Raw genomic sequence first — 20,502 nt, 5'->3', positions numbered from 1 at the left:
CGAATGCCTAGTTCCAGGTATATTGGGGCAAAACCAACACAAGGAGGAAGACCCAGAAATTTTCTAAGGAAAGCAGCCTGGGTTCTTTCAATGCAAATAACAAGCTTTTGGTTCCTAGACTTCAGTGCTAAGATGCTTTGTTTCAGAAAAAAGAGCTTGTCATTTGCTCTACCCCAGTTGCAAATAGAGACAATGTGGCTTCCCTCCACTTGTACCAGAACATGAATAAATGATTAATCACAAGTTCATTCACCAGGCTTCTAACCTGAAGAACTTGAGTAAATAAAGGCTAGCTATCTCAGATGGCCCATTCATGTATGCCTGGAAATAATGCCAGCTTCTTTGCCCTCTTATTCTGTTTTTTTTTTTAATTCTCTGCTGCTGCTGCTTCACATTTTAGGGAGTGAGGTAAAACTGGAGGGGAAATCTTAACTACTGTTATGAGAGAGGCAGGAAAATGTTCAGGCCTCAAATCCATCTTTGCACAGATGATCCTTAACTGATAATCATCGGGCCGGGCAGGGGTGGGGGAGTGGGCATTGAGGATTGTGCAAAAAGGCCCGGTCCTCCTATGATTTCAGTGACATGGTTAGCTTTTTTGGGAAGTAGAGAATCCTGAACTCCTTTTTAAGCCCTGTCTCAAAGTCAGGCATTACATTTGGAGTCTTAAACAGATAAATGAAGAATACATTGTAGTCTGATTGCTACTTTTAGTTATAGTTTATTTTTCTCATCTCTGAGGATCATTTCATTCATTTTACTTTTCCTATGAAGAAGTAGAACTTCATGGTTCTACAGTCTGCTCCCTTACCAGTATATTTCCTATTTATTAAGCATGGGTGACCTTGGACTAGTTTCTCTCAGTCCAATCCACCTCACAGAGTTGTTATTGTGGGGAAAACAAGAGGAGGAAGCAGCATTAGGTATGTTCACCACCTTGTTATTTATAAAAACAAAGGTGGGATAAAATATTTAAAAACACTATTAAAGCATTTAGACTTATATAGGAGCCTCGGTGGCGCAGTGGTTAGAGTGCAGTACTGCAGGCTACTTCTGCTGACTGCTGGCTGCCTGCAATTTGGCAGTTCAAATTCCACCTGGCTCAAGGTTGACTGAGCCTTCCATCCTTCCAAGATTGGTAAAATGAGGACCCAAAATTGTTGGGGGAAATATGCTGACTCTGTAAACCACTTAGAGAGGGCTATAAAGGACTGTAAAGTGGTATAAAAGACTAAGTGCTTATATACCACTTTATATATATAATGTATTATATAGCACTTCACCAGATGATGAAAGATGGAATGCTGAGTCAACCTTGAGCCTGGTAAGATTTGCACTCGAACCATTGCATCACCACGGCTCTTATGAAGAATAATTATTCACACTTTCTTTGTTGTCAATATAATTTGTGCTTTTCCATCTACTTTAATAAGATGATGACGTATACTAATAAGTTAATGTGAGATTTCAAACAAAGCATTTGATGCAAGAAAATCCATTGATATGAAGTTCTTGTTCCTTTATAGAACTATTTTAGCCTCACTTACTAATGATTTTTGCTTTCTTTTCTTTTAATATGAAAAGGAAATCCAACCATGATTATAGTTTTGATGTGGGATTGTGTTGGTGGAAGAGTAAATGGACGAAACATCACAAGGAGGAGCCCTATAAAGAAAAAGTAATTAATTGACACTGCTAGACTATTTCTACTCTCACCATCTCTCATGTAAGTGTATCTCTGATGAAATCTGCTATATCCAGTATACTTATAAATACATAGTGCATATGTAAAAGACGAATGCTAGATAACTGTTAATTTTGGTTCTATTTGACTGTAGACTAAAAATTAAGATTTTATGGCAATCTCTTTCTTTCACCCAATGCTGGCTAATCTCCAACATAAACCTGGTTAATAATTGCACATAGTCCCTAGAATCAATGCCACAAAGCCACAGATATTTTAGAATTGGTTTATTGTAAAAGACTATGTAAATTATGCAAAACATTTTGGGAAGTATGCCAAATATTTAAGCTAATGTGTTTGACGAAGTTGGCATTGGTCCACACACAAAAAAATGTAAGCTACTGTATAATAAATTCTAGACAACCTGGGAACCATTGGTTCATTGTTTTAGGGATATGTCCTGATCTAAACAGAGAAAAAGAGATAGGTAAAAACAGGCAGTGAGAGTACGAGCAACTTTCAACTCCCTGTCAGCTTCTCCATTGACTTTTCTTGTGGGAAGCTGGCAAGTCTTGCATTTGCATTGGAGTACTTGCATTTTTTTTTAAAAAAAAAATCCCATCTCAGATCTGTTCATTCAAAAATTTGTTGCCCTATGATGCAGTTTTGCCCAGCTGAATGTTACAAACAGGAGAGTTTCAGTAATATGTGTGCGGTTAGCCTCTTGGTTCTTGGATCTGCCTGTCCAATTTTTAGTTTTGTGTGGTTTGATTAGCTTGCCACAAGTAGAAATGTTATAAATGAAGACAGATTATGCATTTTTCTCTTTTCCTGAAGAACTTACATTTCTCTTTCCCACATGGCTTTTCGGCAGAGCAGCAAAAGTTGGAAGCTGCATATAATAGTTGTGAAAAGTATGCATTCATCTACCCTAAGGTGTAGAATTAGAGGAGCACAGATCACAGAGCACAGGTAGATTATTTTGGGTGACAACTGACTTGGGACAAAACCTTTAAATTTAAGAACGTGAAGTTCTTATTTTTTAAAAGGGAAGGAAAACTTAACTGATCTCTGAAGATACATCCTATGGGCTAAATTATATTTTTGTAGAGTACGTTTAATCTACATTTTTTTCCTTTTGTAATTCCAGCCCATTACATTTTCTCTTCACCTCAATTACCGCTAATGAGGCCCACATCACTCTCATTCTGCTTCCTGTATTCAGAACCATTTATCACATCTTCTTCAGACTTTTTCCTCTTAGCTTCAGTTGGATTTAAATAACCCAATTCTTTTTTTAAAAAAAAATTAAAAAGTTCCAAGATGAGCTAAATTATTCATTTTATTTGTTCATGAAGTTGGTGGGGTAGCTCCTGTACAAAATCATTTTTGGAATATTGTATACAAGTATTATTGTACTGTAGACAGCAGCACATTACCAAGTAAATATTTTCTCTCCCCGTCCTATACGCCGACATGTGGCTTTTCCGTGCTCTAGTTCCTTGATTGTCCTGAGTCAGAGTTCCTACCTGTCCAGAAATAATAAACAATTCTCTTCTTCCCATTTCATCTCAGGTGATCTTCACATCTTTTGAAATATTTTAAAACAACAAACATTTATTTTCTTGGTAAATAATCCCAAGAGCCACTGAAATAACTCTCAACGTTTTGAAATCTGTTCTAGGAAAGTAATCCAACCTATCAAAGATCTCCACGATGGAGAATACATTTTGGGGTTCTTGGTGCTCTCTGAGGTTGGGTTATGCACTTGCAGATGTTTCATCACCAAACTAGGTAACATTATCGGTGCTAATAGGGAGTGGGGTTGCTCTCATTTTATATTAGTGCCTTGCCCTGTCAGTGTTAGTGGGAGTGATGTTGGTGGGTCTTTGATTAGGCTGCTGTTTACTGTTAGTTTGTTACTCAAAGAATCACGAAGATCATTCTCACCAACAACAACAACAGAACAAGCCACCAGAATATAAAATGAGAACAAACCCCACTCTCTTCTAGCACTGATGTTACCTAATTTGGTAATGAAATGTCTGCAAGAAAACAATCAAGCTCAGAGAGCACCAAGAACCTGAGAAGTCAACTCTGAGCTGGAAATGTTCTCTTCTATTGGAGAATAAATTGTAAAAGGAAGTTCTGTTGCAAATGAACCCATTTTCATCCATCCATCCATCCACCCATCCATCCATCTGCCCAGAGTGTTCATTTGAAGAGGAAGGCAGGAATATCATCAAGCAGATAAACAAATGAATACAAATATACTGTTTTTTTTAAAATACAATGTACAGTTTGGAAAGAACTTTTTTAAAAAAAAAACCTTTAAAGAGAAAAGGTATAGACAAAAGTTATTCTTTACAACAAGGTTTTATTTTCTTTGACCAAAAATAAAAACAAAAAAACAAAAAAAAAAACCAATTAAGTTTTACAGAACTGTAATTTTCTTTTCTTTCTTTGTGGGGTTCTTTTTTTTGGACCCAAACAAGCATTTATGTTACAATATATCTCCCACATCAACTTATAATGCTGAAAGTATCATCTGGCTTTGGATGAGGTGCTCTGCTACCACTGCAGAGAACCAATCCCCTTGCTGCTTCTACTACGAAGTGCATTGAGGACCCAGAAGCTTCACAGGAGTAAACCACATGAAGAGAGACCTGGAGACCTGTATAGCGACACCGGTTTAACATGTGCCAACTCGGCATCAATGAAAGAGAATCGGCTGGAGCCTCCATTTGGGGTTTGGTGGCCTTGTTACCCAATTAAGATGAGATGGCTTTAGGAGCTTACTTGAGGCTTGATATGAATGCCAATTTCGGGCTTCTACATCTGTTTTCATTGACCACTGCCCACAGACATCAATTGGAGACATTTCAGTTCCCCTCTGCCATTTGGACTCCACTGAATCAAGTTTGGGTTTGTCTCCAAGTTTATCCAGGAGGACCCTTCTCTTGCATTTCACAGAGCTTAATCAATTTGCCTTCTGTTTGTCCTTTGGAAATATCTCCCTTCCTGTTTGTGCATCTGTTATGTTATTGAGTGACAGGGTGAAAGCTTCAACCAGGTTTTAAAAGAAGTCCTCTCATTTTCAAAATGCTTTTTTTGGAGCACAGTAATTCCTTGAGCCTGACCTCAGCCGAGAGGTTAACAACAGCAAATAATGTCAAAGTCTTGTTTGTGTCAGGAAATGCATACGGTGTTTAGCCAAATACATGAAACAAAACTAAAATATACTCTGAAACCGCAATCTCCCTTTATCCTTACAATTACTTCTTATTCTCCAGCCCCAGTTCAACTCTACTCCTGTTACAGGTTGGGTTACATATTTGTGTCTCACTATTTACCCTCAGACTATAAATATTGCAAAAAAGATATCTCTCATCATAACGGATCATTAAGGGGAAGCTAAATTTAATTGATGTAATTTGCATTTTTATCTCAATTTATATCATTTGCATAAGTATAGCATTTATAATTGTCATTTGCATAAATTTGCATCATTTGAGTAATTTCATAATTACCTCAAATATATAAACTGACATAAGTGACATAAATTACATCTGCTGCTTGGATAAGTTTGGAAATGAATGTTTTTGTCCATCGACTAAGAGAGAGATCTGAACTAAAATGTTATCCAGTACATCCTGAGGGTTCGTGTTTTACTGTAATCAAATGGAAAGGGAATTCAGATACAGTCCCGTATCAAAAATCCCAACTTCATAAGTAGTTTTGTTATGTTAGAGATCACTCAGCAGTCTGATGCAGAAATCGGTACTTAGGGTTGTTGACATATACAGCCTGCCACTAATCTGCTGTTTTCCAGTTGTTAACTGTGCTAAATTTTTAAGAGGTAGTTATATCTGGAAGATTTATCTATTAAAAAGTTTACCACGAACATCTATAGCTTGTTAATTCAAAGGCAAAATTGCTTTTCCCCCATATTAGAAACACCTTTTTAAAATAGTCAACTAATTGCACTTACACTCTTCTGAAAGTCATAGCTAAGCTTAGCCCAGTTGGATATATGACTAACCTTTTCTTGGATTGAGTCCATTCAGTTTTATTAAAAATGGAAATATAATGCTCTCTCTCCTTCTATATAGCATTCTTCATAGATTGTCTCCATGATGCTACTTGCCTGGCTAATATCCTCCAAGTAGATATACTGACCCCCTCCCTTCCAAAGAATCATGCTAGAAATGAAGGAGGTGTACTGGGAGTAGAAGGGCAAGATGTTAATGCAATTAATGGTGTTCACAGAAGGGCTTGGTCAAAATATGATGACATGGTGAGAAGATTATTCCATATCCCAAATCTTTAAGTGAAATGAAAATATATAAGAGTACTACTTTGTATCCGAAGATGGTGCTTTCCACAAATCTCCCAGTATTGATAGTACCCTGAACTCTATTAATATCTATTAGAAGGTAGCTAGTACAATAAATGCATTGGAGAGAAAAATGGAAGAAATAAAAGGCAAGAATAAATCTCTAAATATATTAGTATTTCAGAAAATGTTACATTTTTAATAGATGCCTGCCTTCTTCCAAAACTGGAGAGAGGCAAAAACTCGTTCTGCCTTGACTTGTTGGCTGTAAAGAGAAATGCATCTTGTTAAGAGACTGTTTGAAAAGAAAGCAAGCCATAGAGAGCAATGGGCACATTTTTGGTAAGAGCTCAAATCTACCACCATGTGGATATTAAACACAGTATTTGGTCCCTGTTCTTTCAGCTGGATTCTCCTGCATTAGACATTGTACTCAATCTTGTGCCTGCGATCCCTGGTGCTGCTCCATAATCTAATCTAGGGAGACAAACTGCAGCTCCAGTGATGAAGTTGGATGCTTCCTGAAGAGTAACCAAAGGCGTCTTTCCAAGCCAGGCAAATTAATTCTGAATCCTGGGTTTATGCCCTTAGAAACACCAGCTGCCTTCTAGTTACCGGTAAGTGTCTTTTTCTTGGAAAAAAATAGCAAAGTGAAGTTATTTCCTTACTCCAATATTCAATAAACCTGAATCATAGTACACTTTCCACAAACTTAATTCATGTAGCTACCTTTGTTTCTGAAGCTTAGGAGCAGTTAAAGCCTTCATAGAAAACGTTCAGTGGTGGACTTAAGAGCCTCACAAAGATGGACATATTCTAAAAACGCTTACATAAACTTCATAGAACACTTGTCTGTATCCATAGTAAAAAAGAAGGCTAAGTGAGGCAACTTTAAAAGTAGCAGGAAATAAGACTGCTTCCTCCACCATTCTCCTTCCCACTCTAACATGCGCAAAATATTTTTTCCTGCAGATTATCTCTATTATGTATAGATGATCTAACATATCATAAATTTTCCCACATCGAGACTTAAATGCCAATCCTCCTATTTACAGTGTAGGTAAGGTAGGAAAGAGGATCTTTCCTGCCTTACAGATAGTTTTCCATATAGCTGGCTGGAGAATTCTGGGAGTTGAAGTCCACAAGTCTTAAAGTTGCTAATTTAAAGACCTCTGCTCTAGGAGGAAGATCAAGGATGCCTTTCTTTCTCTTAGCCCAGCTGACCAGATCTATAAAGGGTTGAGGGTAAAGAGATGATGAAAAGCTACTATGTATACCATTAGTCCATCTGGACTAAGTCCATCTGGACTAAATAAGAACTGTGCCATGTAGTAAATTGTAGTAAATATTCTTCCTCTGGTCATTTCATGCCTTGTTTTCCCCTTAATGACCAATTAGTGAAAGAAGGCAAATAGAAAAGGATTGTACCAGAAGGACTAAACACCTCCCTTGACTGATAATGCTACTTTCCTGCATCATTGTCAGCCAGCAGTATAAAAAATGTTTCACCGAGAGCACACAAAGCTTCATGTGAAGAATGACTTTTATCCACTGCCGAAAATATTAGAAGGGATTCATTTGAGATAAAACATTTCATGGTAAAGGATCATTTTTTCTTTAAACATATGGTACACTAGAAAGTAGCTAACCTAGGTTGGCTCATTATTTTTAATTGCTAAGTGGAATTCTTTAATAGTGCTTAGTATTTAATGCTAAAATATAAGTAGATAAAGCTAAAAACAAATTGTGCCATTTTATTTTTGTAACATAGAGAATTTTGTTCTCTTGTAGAACAAAATTACTGTAATGCCTGTAATAGTGCCTCTTCTTTACTTAATGCTGATCTCTTTTAGAATATTAATATATAAATAAATAAAAACCTGGCACAACTAAAGCACCTTAAAGAGAAACTTCAGCAGGCAACTTGATGAGATGTTGAAGAAAGATTGTAATTATTTCATAGATTGGAAAATTGAAACAATTTTCAAGTTACTTTTCATCTTCTTTAACCAGCTTTCTAAGTTTTCATACTGCCTCAAAAAAACCTTATTTGACAAAATTGATGATTGGAATGAAAGGTGTTTATGGCATAAATAGAGCTATTGGAATGCTCAGGTTCTTTAGGGAGCTTGGCTTTCTGCTATTGGAGTCAAATGGCCTTTGGGTAAACAATTAAAATACAAGTTATTTTCAGTTATCTAAAAAGGATGAGATCACGTATCCACCTGCTATCCTAATGGGCTTCTTCCCTTCCATGCTCAGGGAAGACAATCCCTGCTAAAATAAACAAGAGGATGATCAAAAAAGGGATGCGTCGGTGAAATCCCCTCTACCCTGTGTTGTCTTCTTTCGTGGATGGAAAAGTTACGATCATTAACTACTGAGTTTGCTGGACTTCCGTACAAATCTGTTGGGATGTTTTTGACTACAATTCTCACTGCTCGCTCTTTTTTTTTTTTTTACTGGGGATGTTATAGAGTGGATCAGAGTTCTTCTCCCAGAACATGTGGTGGGCCTCAAGATTAAAAACAAAAACAAATGTAAAAACTTTCCCACCAGATCCTTTTCCTAAGCCAACTCAACTCCTCTGAAACACAAACCCTCAGTGTTGGCATGCTCCCCTCTCATCCTATCCAATTAAAAATAACTTTAAATCTCATTTAAGGAGAAGGTCAGCACCCGTTTTCTCTATAAAGCCCTTACTACTAGGCTGGGAGATGCCAGCAATATACAGCTTTCTTTTGGGGAGGTCTCAGGTAAGTATTTGGAGAATTAGAGTAAAAATACTTCCTATCTTAGAGGTCAGACAACATACAGCCTTAGCGCTGGCCTTTACCATTGTATTAAAATATTTCTCTACATATACACACTTTCCACTCTTTCTAAACTCAGAATATATGCCCAGAGAGAGGTCGATGGATTAAGTACATTTAGGATCACAACAATTCTCTTCTTTACTACATTGATAGCGGTACTTTATGCATGAGGTTGGTTTCATCAAACCAAATGTTTTTTCTCACTCTTGCCCAGGCTGCCCTCCCTTCCTTTCACCCTATTCTCTTTAAATGCATGATTAGTAGTTTGTTTTGGTTTTGAAAAATGGGCTAACTTGTCTAGAGGACTGCAAAAGGACCGATTGCAGGGATCTCATCCTGAAGCAGCTCTGCATAGATCCAGCAATGAATTCACTGGTCTTATTGATCAACCTGTAGGATGGGTCTCCAAAAGAGATAAGGCCTTTCGCAAGCCCTGAATCTCACATGATCTCACCCACGACCACCATCTTGAAACTCTTCTTTCAGGGGGGAGGGGGGGAGAAGAAAATGGTGCTTTAAAAACCCTTAGTCTTCAGCTTATTTCTTGCTCTGCTTTTCCAGTAACTTCTACCCTTTTTACTCTTGGCTTTGGGAGACACTGTGTCAAGTGGCTTTGTGATGAAAGTTGCTGTTGCCCTGTTTCATTGTCATTTTACAAGCCGGTGCACCTTTCTGTGCAAAAGAAAAGAAGGGAGACAAAGAAGCTGTGAATTGACTTTGTTTTGCACGAAGGCTGTGGTTTTTTCCCCCTGCATTTGATTTCCATTTCATTTCATTTCAAATGTGGCAATCAGCATGCATCATAGGGGACAAGGGAGAGGAAGTAGCTTCTAGCACTTGTCATCTTCTTCCGTATCACTTAGTACTTCGATGCCAGCCCCATATATCATGCTTTGTGATGCTCCTCTCCTCCTCCTCCGGTAATGCCCATTGGGCATCTGCCAACCCTGCCTAGAGCGAGGGCCAGATGCAATTGTGTTGGAGCGGCCAAGGCTAGTGGCCACAGCAGCCTCAAAAGTGAGTGTCTCCTCCTCACCACAGTCTGAAGCATGGGAGTCATCCTGGAGCATCAGGTAAGGCTCTGAGATGTAGCGCTGGGGAGTGGAGAGAAGACTCTGCTTTCCCTGGAGGGAGCTGGAAGACTCAGTCAAGCAGGTATTGTTTGTCTCCAGAGTCCCAGAAAGCAGAGGGGAGCCCCCCTCACTGTCGTCAGGTGGTGGGGAGGTGTCACCACAGTGCTGCATCATAGCAGTGTAGGAGATGAGAGGTCGTGGCTTTGGTGGCACTGGAGGGAGTTGACGGCGGCTTCGCCTTGGTGTGCTGGTGTCAGACAGAGAAGGGATGGAGCTCTCGCTCAAGGAGCCTGTGCCCTGCAAGAAAGGGAAAAGCCGGATACAGAGTTCTGGGATGCTCAAAAGACTCCAGGCCCTGCCTCACCTAAAGCTGGGAGAGGCAGGAAGGACAGAGAACACTTTTGCCTCTGATGACCAATCTTTCCTGAACTGAAGAAACCAGCACTATGTATTATAATTTAAAGTCCCTGTTCACTTACAAGTCATGTGGCATTTGGAAAAAATGAGAAAAGGCACAATTTAAAATAGCTTAATATAAAGGTAGAGGTTTTCCCTGTCCAGTCAAGTCTGACTGAAGGGCGTGGTGCCCCTCTTGTTTCTTAGCTGAAGGAGTCAGCATTGTCCAAAGACATTTCCATGACCATGTGGCCAGCATGACTATACGCAGAACTGTACAGAATGCTGTTGCCTTTCCACTGAAGTGGTACCTATTTATCTGCTTCTATTTCATGCTTTCGAACTACTAGGTTTGCAGGAACTGGAGCATGTAACAGGAGCTCACCCATCACATGGCACTTGGTTCTCGAACCTGGGCTGTTGGCTTTCCAGCTGACAACTTGGCATCTTTAATTGCTGAGCCATTGTGCCCCCTGAAACTTAATTAAACAGTCATGAATTCCTATTATTCTGCATATATTTTTGACTTCCTCTAGATATCAATCTTTCTGTATTATTGTAATATTTTAAGGGCCTGAACACTGAAATTCAAGGGCAACCATTTTGTGCTACAATTTAGAGAGCCACTGGAGATTGTCATGGCAAGTAAGAAAATGTACTTGCACCATAACAGAAATGTGTGGGCTCTCTGAGGCCCTCTCTGATCTTCAGTGCTGCCTGCAGAGTCACTTTGCAGGATGCACCAACACAGTTGGTGAGGGGAGACCCTCACAGTTTCTGTAGGTTACTCACCCTAGGCAAAACAATACATTACAGAGACAGTCTTTGAGACTGTGAGCCAAAGGATGGATCCTTGTTTGCTCTCCATATCTTTGTAATATGCTTCCAGCTTGTTCTAGTCTTTTATACATGAATACCTTCAATTTAATTTTTGACAGGATTTCACCTCATGTTAAGTCAATGAAAATCAATTAGTCTGTCAAAAGCTACTTAGTGCATTTCACATCCCCTTCTAACATGGCCATGCAAAACAGAGTGGAAGCTTTCATTTACTGTATATTTAACATACAATGCAAAATATTATTCAAAACAGAAGAACCTATTTTTAGAATTGTACATTGTGACTGATCATAATTATAGTTTGAAGCCTGTTCTAATGAACCGTAACTAATAGTAACCTTCATTTATCTGATATTAAATATTATAGTTAATCAAAAATGGAAGCAAGCATTTCTGAAAGGCTCCTTGTAGAATATTAGGAAAGGATAGCAGTTGCTCCAAACATTTCACTAATATTTCCAGATATTTCTCTTGATCTTTGCCAGTTTTACACCCACCTGTCTGTTGGGAGTTTGTGACCTGCCTTCACTGGGAGACCTGGAATGATGTCGCTCTGGAGAATCAATATCTGCTTGTGGACTCCTTTCCTCTGAGTTGCAACGAGAAATATCTGGAGAGAGTAGATGCCTTCGTTCCTTGGATCGGCCTCGTTCTCTGCCTCCTGAACGATGTGTATCAGATCGATGGCCTATTTATTAAAAAAAATGGCAGGATTACATGAAAACTTTACACTTGGGAACCTTTGAGCAGTCTGAATGCCTTCTACATTCTGTACAATTTTTGATGGGAGAAATATTTTTCTCTTCCTTAACCTATCCATCAAATCAAAAGCTATCACTAATACTTTATTTTTTTCTTTTTATGACCTTTCCCCTGCTTCACTCTTTATATGACTTTTCCATTGCTATTGAAGCCATTACTATCTTTTACTGTACAATATTTATGACTTTAAAAATATATACAATAGCCTAAAGCACGGGTGTCAAACTCGCCACGTCACATTGCCGTCACACAACATATCACGATGTTTTTTTTCCTTTTTGCGGAGCTGAGGTGGGCATGGCCTGTGCATGACGCTTCTGACCTGCAGGCTGCCAGGTTTAGGCCAACCCTGGCCTAAAACATTCTACTTTTGCATTTTTTTGTATCAGCTTACCGCCATTGTTCCTATAGTGGTGTTCCTATAACACCACTGCCTGTCATGGGTTGCTCTTTTATTCTAAGTAGCCAGCGTTGTATAATTAAAGAAGAATATGAGGCTAGCACTTGGGAGACTCAGGTTCAAATTTCTACTGAACCATGGAGTTTTCCTATGGCACTACTGTTGTAGCTCAGATTGCTGTAAAGACAAGCTATTACTAGGGAGAACCACATAGGGTTGCTCTGGGTTGCTTAAAAAATAGGGATGTAAGTGTAACATATAACTAAATTCCAATTGTCTTTTGGGCTTGCCAAGCAAGAACAGTGGCTATACATATTGTTGTAGCAGATGTCTTCTCACACGTGCAAAGAAATGCAGTAATTTTATCCAGCCATTTTAACCATCCGTTTATTTTAAGAGCATATTGGTATTTGGACTGCAAACTCTCTTGAGGCATATTCCAGAATTTTGCACAATCCTCTCTTACCTTCTTTCTTTCCAAGTCCTGAATTGACAGTTTTTTCTTACTGAGTTCCTAGCCCATTTGCAGAAAACTCTGTCCAATTTAATGGAAAAGCTGAATTCACCAATTATAGAGCAGGATTCTTAGAATTAAATGGATGAACACCATCCTACACGTGCCAGTGGAAAAGACCAGCTGCGGATCCCGTCTGGTAAGGAATTGAAGCAGGCAAGGTCAAGAAGAGGCTTTGCTGCTGTGATCCCATCCCTATGGAACATTCTTCCACTGGAGGTGGGAACTGCACTCTCCGTTTTGACTTTCTGGAAGGGTATTAAAAACTGGCTTGCCAGTTGGCCTAAGGCCTCAAGGGGAGTGCTCACTGCTGGAGATGGCTGATAGGATAAGAGGACCTCATTCTGGTCCATCTGTCCCTTGGCTCTTGTAGGCATAGGTTTAGCAGTTTTTCATAATATTTTAATGTCAGCTTGTTTTAATCTTTTAACTATTTTTACTTGTTTCTACAATTTGTAAGCCACCCAGATTCACCTTGTAGGGGAGATGGCATAGAAATTTAATATAGAAATAAATTAAAACTGCATGTCCTTAAAGATGATCATCTGAAGGCATCTAGTTGAGGTCACCTTATTTTGATTACTTAATAGTTGAATTTGGCTTGCGGATGGTTTATTTCCCCCCAAAAGTCCCTTTATTGTTGAAAGGCATTGTATCGCCCTGATCAAATGATCTTATCACAAGGCAGAAAATCAACTTTCATAAACTAAGCCCCTTCTTTATACAAGGCAGGAATTAATTCAGTGTGGAAAGAAAGAAAAGGAGCAAGTTTTCATCTGCGAATAAAAGACAAACCAGCTCAGTAGTTTAATTGCTTTTAAAATTAAGATGTAAAGGTTTAGTTCTATGGGTAGACATAAAGAAAATCTGTTTGCAGAACAAAATGTTATTTTTGGTTTACGTCAAAGAATTTTTATCAGAACTAGTTGTAGTTGCTCAACATATACCACTGGCCTGGGCCATATTGCTGGAAGTAAATAACTTAGCATATCATCTTCCAACAGAAATGATCCTCATAAACTGTGGAAGAGCAGGGGAGAAGACCAGATCAGAGTGGGACAGAAAACAGAGACACACATATAATTATATTTATTATTTAATTGTGTATTTGACTATTGTATAGGAAATAAGGAAGGAAAGTGTTTCCCTTTTAAAAAGAAGCGAAGACTCGGGAAAACCGTACCATTTTGACTGAGTCCAGGTGGTGCAAACTCTGCCCACAGCCTGGAGTTCAATCCTAATGAGACTCAAGGTTGACTCGGCCTTCCATCCTTCCAAAGTCGGTAAAATGAGGACCCAGATTGTTGGAGCCAATATGCAAATAATGCTGACATTGTAAGACTTCCAGAGGGTGTTGTAAAAGCACTAAGGGGCAGTACCGGTATATAAATCTAAATGCTATTGCTATTGACTAAGGATGTTTTCACCCAAAGATTTTTCATGCAGTAAAAGTTTCACAGGGTGTATGGGTCTCTATATTGTCATCTTGCATACTCATATACTGTCCTACTGCTTTTGTCCTTTCTTTTCTACAAACATTATAGACAGAAGGAAATAATGGAATACTGAAAGCTTTTTTCTCTATGGAAGGATTTCAAATAATTAGAACAAGTATGCATAAGTGAGACACGATAAAATGTATTTAAATGAAAGGCAGATGAATCATTCAATCACTATTTGATAAAGTGCTTGGCAAAATGCCTTTTATATGGTTTGATTTCAGGAAAGACATTTATGTAGCTTTTATAGAATGTCTGCATTCTATAAATTAGATCCTTATAAAATAGAATATATAAATAGTATTTGGAAGTAGCACACGGAATTCTGCAGCAGGATGTCTCAATCATGCTCTTTAAAATAAAATAATTAACAATTTGGACAAAAGAATCATGTCTTTTTTTGCAAAAAAACCTGTAATTAATATAATTTTCTCCAAACTATTGGTCTATTTGGTGGGCATGGCTTGGTGGGCATATGACCGGGTGTATTAATTCCAGTTTTAAACCTCTTCTGTAAATCTGTGTTGTCTATGTCTAAATCCTATCTTGCAGATAGTAGAAAATGGACTTTCTCCACTACTGGTAGAATGAGTAATTGAAAAAAGAGGTAGGTAGGAGGTGGGGAGAGGGGAGGGGAGGGGAGGGATGTGATCAGGGGTGGGTTTCAATTTTTTTTACTACCTATTTTGTGGGTGTGGTCTATTTTGTGGGCATGGCTTGGTGGGCATGTGACCGGGTGGGCATGGCCAACTTGTAAAATGTGGTGAAACTCACTTAACAACGCTCTTGCTTAGCAACTAAAAAGGTTAGCTCAGAAACTCTGGCATTTGAAGTGTGCAAGACTTAAAGCTGTCAAGTTACAAGAACCTTGCACCCTTAACCCTTTATAAAATAACTCTCAGAGTGTTCAAACCTGACAGCTTTAAGACTTGTGGACTTCAACTCCCAGAATTCCTCCTCCAGTCATGTTCGCTCAGGAACTCTGGCATTTGAAGTGTGCAAGTCTTAAAGCTGTCAAGTTACAAGACCCTTGCACCTCTAACCCTTTAGAAAAAAAAACTCCAGGGGTGTTCAAACTTGACAGCTTTAAGACTTGTGGAAGGCCATCCCTTTTTCCTCCCTCTCTCCCCCTGATTTCTCCCCATGGCAAGCAAGGCGGCTCTCAAAGAGAACGAAGTCCAGGCACTTCTTCCAACAGCCAAAGCCTCCACTCTTCTTCCTTTCTCAGCTGTTTCTTTCGCTGGTACAGGGGCATGGCCAGGCCGCCATCATTACCGGTCCTATCCGGTACGCCAGATTTTCACCTCTCCCGGCATACCGTACCGGGAGGAACCCACCTCTGCATGTGATGGAATGTACTGGATCAGATTCTTAGGAGGGAAGGGATGCATTCTAGAGGAGTAAGATGCAACTTAGTTCAGATAGTTTGTGCGGGAGAAAGAAGGTGAAGACAGTTGATCCTTAATAGTTTGCAGAATATATGCTTCATGTTACCACTTGATGATTGTGCCAGCTGAACAAGACAGGGAACGGCATTGTAAAATTAACATCTAGAACTCTACTCTTTTCACCTTCTACCTCTGAATGCTTGTGATTTAATTATAGCTAGTCCTCCACTTACAACAGTTCGTTTAGTATTCGTTTGAAGTTACAACGGCACTGAAAAAAGTGATTTAAGACCATTTCACACAGTTATGACCATTGCAGCATCCCCATGGTCATCTGATCAAAACTCAGATGCTTGGCATCGGACTCATATTTACTGACGGTTGCAGTGTCCCAGGGTCATGTGATCCCCTTTTGTGAATTTCTGATGAGCAAAGTCAATGGGGAAGCCAAATTCATTTAATAATTGCATTACTAACGTGACAGCTGCAGTGATTCACTTAATAACTATGGCAAGAAAGGTCATAAAATGGGGTAAAACTCACTTAACTGGCTCGCTTAGCACCATAAATTTTGGGCTTAATTGTAGTACGTGGAGGACTACTTGTATCTTGTCCTGGTCCTGAACCCTAAAGAAAGCCATCTCTCCCATTTGTGCTGGTGTGTTGCCCATTTCTTCAGTAGGAAATTATTTTTAAAGCTCCTGCAAAGTTTTGCACACAAAAGAACCCCAGTTTTACCCTTGACATTTCAAAGTAAGAGTGGAAGTACCCCTCCCAATTTAAGCACTGAGTAAGATGGACCAGTGGGTTGTCTTAGATTAAGGTTGCTTCTTGCATTCATATTCTTATATGAGTCATAAATTACTAAGAACACTTATGGGGCGATATGAATAAATGAAAAGGCAAAATATAAAAAGCAATCTGAGAGACAACATGTGGCTGCTATAGAGTGACTAATATTTTTGTTAGAAACTACTCATTATGTTAATATGGATGAAAAATTTCCATTTATTAGTGATATTTCAAAAATTCTGAGAAATTCTTGACACAGAAATCATTCTGGAAAACATCTTACCTTTTATATCTTAATTAACAGTGTCGTTTCTACAAAAAATATTATGGAAAATAAATTCATGCCAAGTGATAAGAGCTTATTACCATGTTCTCTTTCTTGTGGGCTCAAAAATGTACAATATAATACCAAAATATGGTACAGAAACATTGGAAACAAAATCTCCTTTCTTTCTAAAAACTTTATTTTTTTAACCTCACCATGGAGCTTGTTTGTCTACTGTAGGAGCAAATCAGCAGGAGAAATCAGGATTCCAAGTATTGTAATCCCATAGAAATCCTGCAAATTTATTACCTTTTTGAAAACTCCATACTTATTCTGAGATTTTGATCAGAAAGGACTAATATGCATTTTGAGGATATTGTGATTCAAATTTTAGTTTAAAATGATTACACACAAGAATTAATTTAGGTACAGAATCAGAAAGAATACAACCTAAATTCAAAAGTTATTTCTGTATATAAAATACTATATCCTGCATTTCAGTTAATGTCTTTTCTACATGACCTGTGTTGAAAAAAAGATTATTGTGATTAAGTCATACAATTTAACTGGGACTTAAGAAATTAGCCTTTAGATGGGAAGGGCCATTAGCACTTAAAATGCAATGCTATTTGTAAGATGAATGTTATATTTAAATAGTATAGAACTAGCAAAAATGAGTAAGAGATGATGATTTAAAATAGATCCTATTTAAAAACTATCCATGTAAGTCTTTCAACAAGTAGCCTGTATTTTTGCGGCTGTGAAAAGATCCAGACTCAAAAGGGAAAAAACAATTTAGAGAGTGTGTAGCTGTGCGTGTAATACCTGATGGAAACTCTTAAAAACAGGGATGTGCAGCAGTTGACTTTTGATCCTAGGAAAGTCCTGTCTGGAAAGGGAGCGGCTAATAAATTTAAATTTATTTATTATTATTATATGGTGAATTCATATCCAGATCTGCGCATAGCCATAGTGTTTTCTAACTTTACTCATTTTTGATGGAGAAAGATTATGATTCTGTGGCTTCGGAGGAGTCCAGCTCACTTCATACTTAAGATGTATTTTTAAAAGTCCCACTCATCCTCTGTTACCTGAGTCTATGTTGAGACGGCGTGAAGACAGGTGCAGCGCAGAATGGTAACTGCGACGACGAGACTTGTAGGTATTTTCACTACTTCTTTCCATTGAGAACTCATCCAGCCAGGAGGAATTTGTCCGTTTGTCTCGGATGGTAGAAAACGAGCGTCTCATGGAACCAGGATCTGTAACTACCTAGAAATGCATCCCAGAATGGAAGAAGGTTTAAAGGTTGGCAAGTGCCTACTGGTTTCGGCAGACAGATTTGCTAGTTAAGTATACTTAATCTCAGAGGGAGTTCTCTCATTTGGCCAAGAATAAATGCATTGTAATATCAGAGAGGTGTGAAGGAAATTAACTCCCCAACTTGGAGCATATAACACCTTTGTTACTATTTGTTTCAGTTAATGTAAGCTTATCTATTTTGCCTTCCCCAGGCTCTAAGGTACGTCCAATGTTTGCATCTTTGTACTCATATGAGTAATGAAATAAGAAGCAGCAGAACAAATTCAGTTTTATAGGTAGGTAATAAGCACTTTCACATGACTAGGCTTTGCACTGCCCAAAGCTTCTGCATTGAAGATTTGAATTGAAATGATGCATGGTTGAACATTCTGCTCTATTTTAGTGATCAGGATGATATGGGAATCGGCGTACTTAGTTTTTATCAGCCTGTAGTGTTCACAGAGCACCAAAAGTGAATCAAAACTTGTCTTCCTCAATCAAAAGAGCTCACAAAGGTTTCAGCCTATGAGTCTACTGCATCTACTGCACAGTGGTGAACAGGTGGTGAACATACCTAACACTCCTTCCTCCTCTTATTTTCTCCACAACAGCAATCTCATGAAGTGGGTTGGGCAAAGAGTGACTAACCCAAAATTACCGAGCCGGCTTTCATGCCTAAAGCGGGACTAGAACTGACATTCTCCTGGTTTCTAGCTGGTACCAAAACTGGTTCTCATACAGGATGAATTTGGCTTGCCCATCAAGGTGGTATACCTCTGGGATGACAGTCTTTGTGCTGCGGTCCATTTTTCCAATTGTGCGTAAATCCCACCAGAGACCCAAGTGCTTGGACTGGAAATATCCTTTCTAATATTCATCTAGAGTCTCCCATTCAACACAATAGAGTAAAACACGTCTGTTTCTAAAGCAACAGAAGGTTTGCCTCAAACCTTGCAATTGTAACAGGTACATGAACATCACCAACTCTTTGGGGGGCTCTATTCACTTTTCAGGCACTTTTCAGAACCCATGTTAGTCATGCTCTTGGTGTCACCTAATTCATTGCCTAGTTACTCAAATCTCCTCATCCCAGATCTATTGACTAAAAACAAGGACTGAGAATTTTGGCCTACATAATTTTCAGTCTGCTTGAAATGAGAGAGATTGCTAGATCAGGTGTTAAATCCACACAGGATAATGGTCTTACGCTGAAAGAGAGAGCTATCCCTTTGAACTCAATGAATATAAGCCGAACAATTTCACATAATTATGGAATACACTCTAGGGGAGTCTGGAAATTAATTTTAAGTATATTCTGAAATGCACCATTCACTCTTTCCTACTGAGAGAGGTCAGTAATGGCAGAGAAAAGCTTAATGGCTTCTTTCAATACTAGCAAACCTTTAATACGGCCTAGCTTAATCAGTAAAGTATGTGGTGCCTTGCTTACTGATTTATTGATTAATGTTCAGGATTTCAAGGTATTATACATAACACTCCCCCCGCCCCCTATGTTCCTCACAACCACAACCCTTGAGATAGGTTAGACTGAGAGACAGTAATTAGGCCAAAGTCATTCCATGAACTTCTGTGGCTGAGGGCAGACTAGAATCTGCAATACCTTGGCCACTGTACCATAGTGACATTCTTTCCTATTAACATTAAAGTAAGAGATAGAATCCTCACTTTAAAAAAATCAGTTTTAAAAGAGAAAATACTTCAGGGAAACAGACTGTGCTTTTTCACTTTGCAAAGACATTTATACTCATATAGGACAATAGCTTTCTCTAGCTTACCTAGGAATAGATTTGCCAGCTAAAATTAAGTCTTGGAACAAAATCTGAACTGCAGTAAGTCTACTGAAAGAGGGATAGTTAATATCAAATTGTTAAGTTCGAAAGAAAGGGAAGAAACACTAGAAAAGGAAGGACAAAAAGGTATTCTATTGCAATTTTTGCAACAGAACAGAATATTCATTATTCAAAATTGCTATTGGGCATTGTTGCATACTTAAAGCCATCCAAAATTTTGATTATGATCTGAATCATACTCTGAATATTATTCAGAGTAACCCTTGTATGATCTATTTTTCCTGTGAGTTAATTACTCTGTCTGGGTTGTATTAATTCAAATTAATTCAATTTGTACCTTAGAATTCACATGACCAATTTTTTTTCCATATACAAGCTTTGCCTATACACAGACAAATTACATATTGCCAGAAAAAGAGCTTTACTCTAGTCTTCCTTCTAACGTCTGAGTTCTAGATCCTAGGTACTTCTTTCATATGGAGAATGTTTTATTTATATGGCTTCACTCTTGCAGTCTCAACTGGAACAGTTCAGCCATACTTGGTATCACTATGATACTAAGCCTTTGTTGTACTAAATAAAAATAAAACTTTATTTAATATTATTTATTTACTCATCTAACTA

At 38.4% G+C, this 20,502-nt stretch overlaps 1 protein-coding gene across 1 annotated transcript in view; it reads right to left on the bottom strand.

Moving 5' to 3' along the window:
- Window positions 1-1,977: 1,977 nt before the first annotated feature.
- CACNA1E (calcium voltage-gated channel subunit alpha1 E) overlaps window positions 1,978-20,502 on the bottom strand; it is a 363,346-nt gene continuing 344,821 nt past the window's right edge. The window contains exons 45-47 of the mRNA XM_081946599.1: window positions 17,857-18,037; window positions 11,643-11,833; window positions 1,978-10,206 (exon numbers count right to left, since the gene is read on the bottom strand). Of these exons, the coding sequence (XP_081802725.1) occupies window positions 9,667-10,206; window positions 11,643-11,833; window positions 17,857-18,037 (912 nt within the window). The 3' untranslated portion in view covers window positions 1,978-9,666. The remainder of the gene's footprint in view (window positions 10,207-11,642; window positions 11,834-17,856; window positions 18,038-20,502) is intronic.

This window comes from Natrix helvetica (genome assembly GCF_964273705.1).
Source record: "Natrix helvetica genome assembly, chromosome: 3".
In the NCBI taxonomy this organism is placed as follows: Eukaryota; Metazoa; Chordata; class Lepidosauria; order Squamata; family Natricidae; genus Natrix; species Natrix helvetica.
This window is presented reverse-complemented; position numbering and strand designations above follow the sequence as displayed.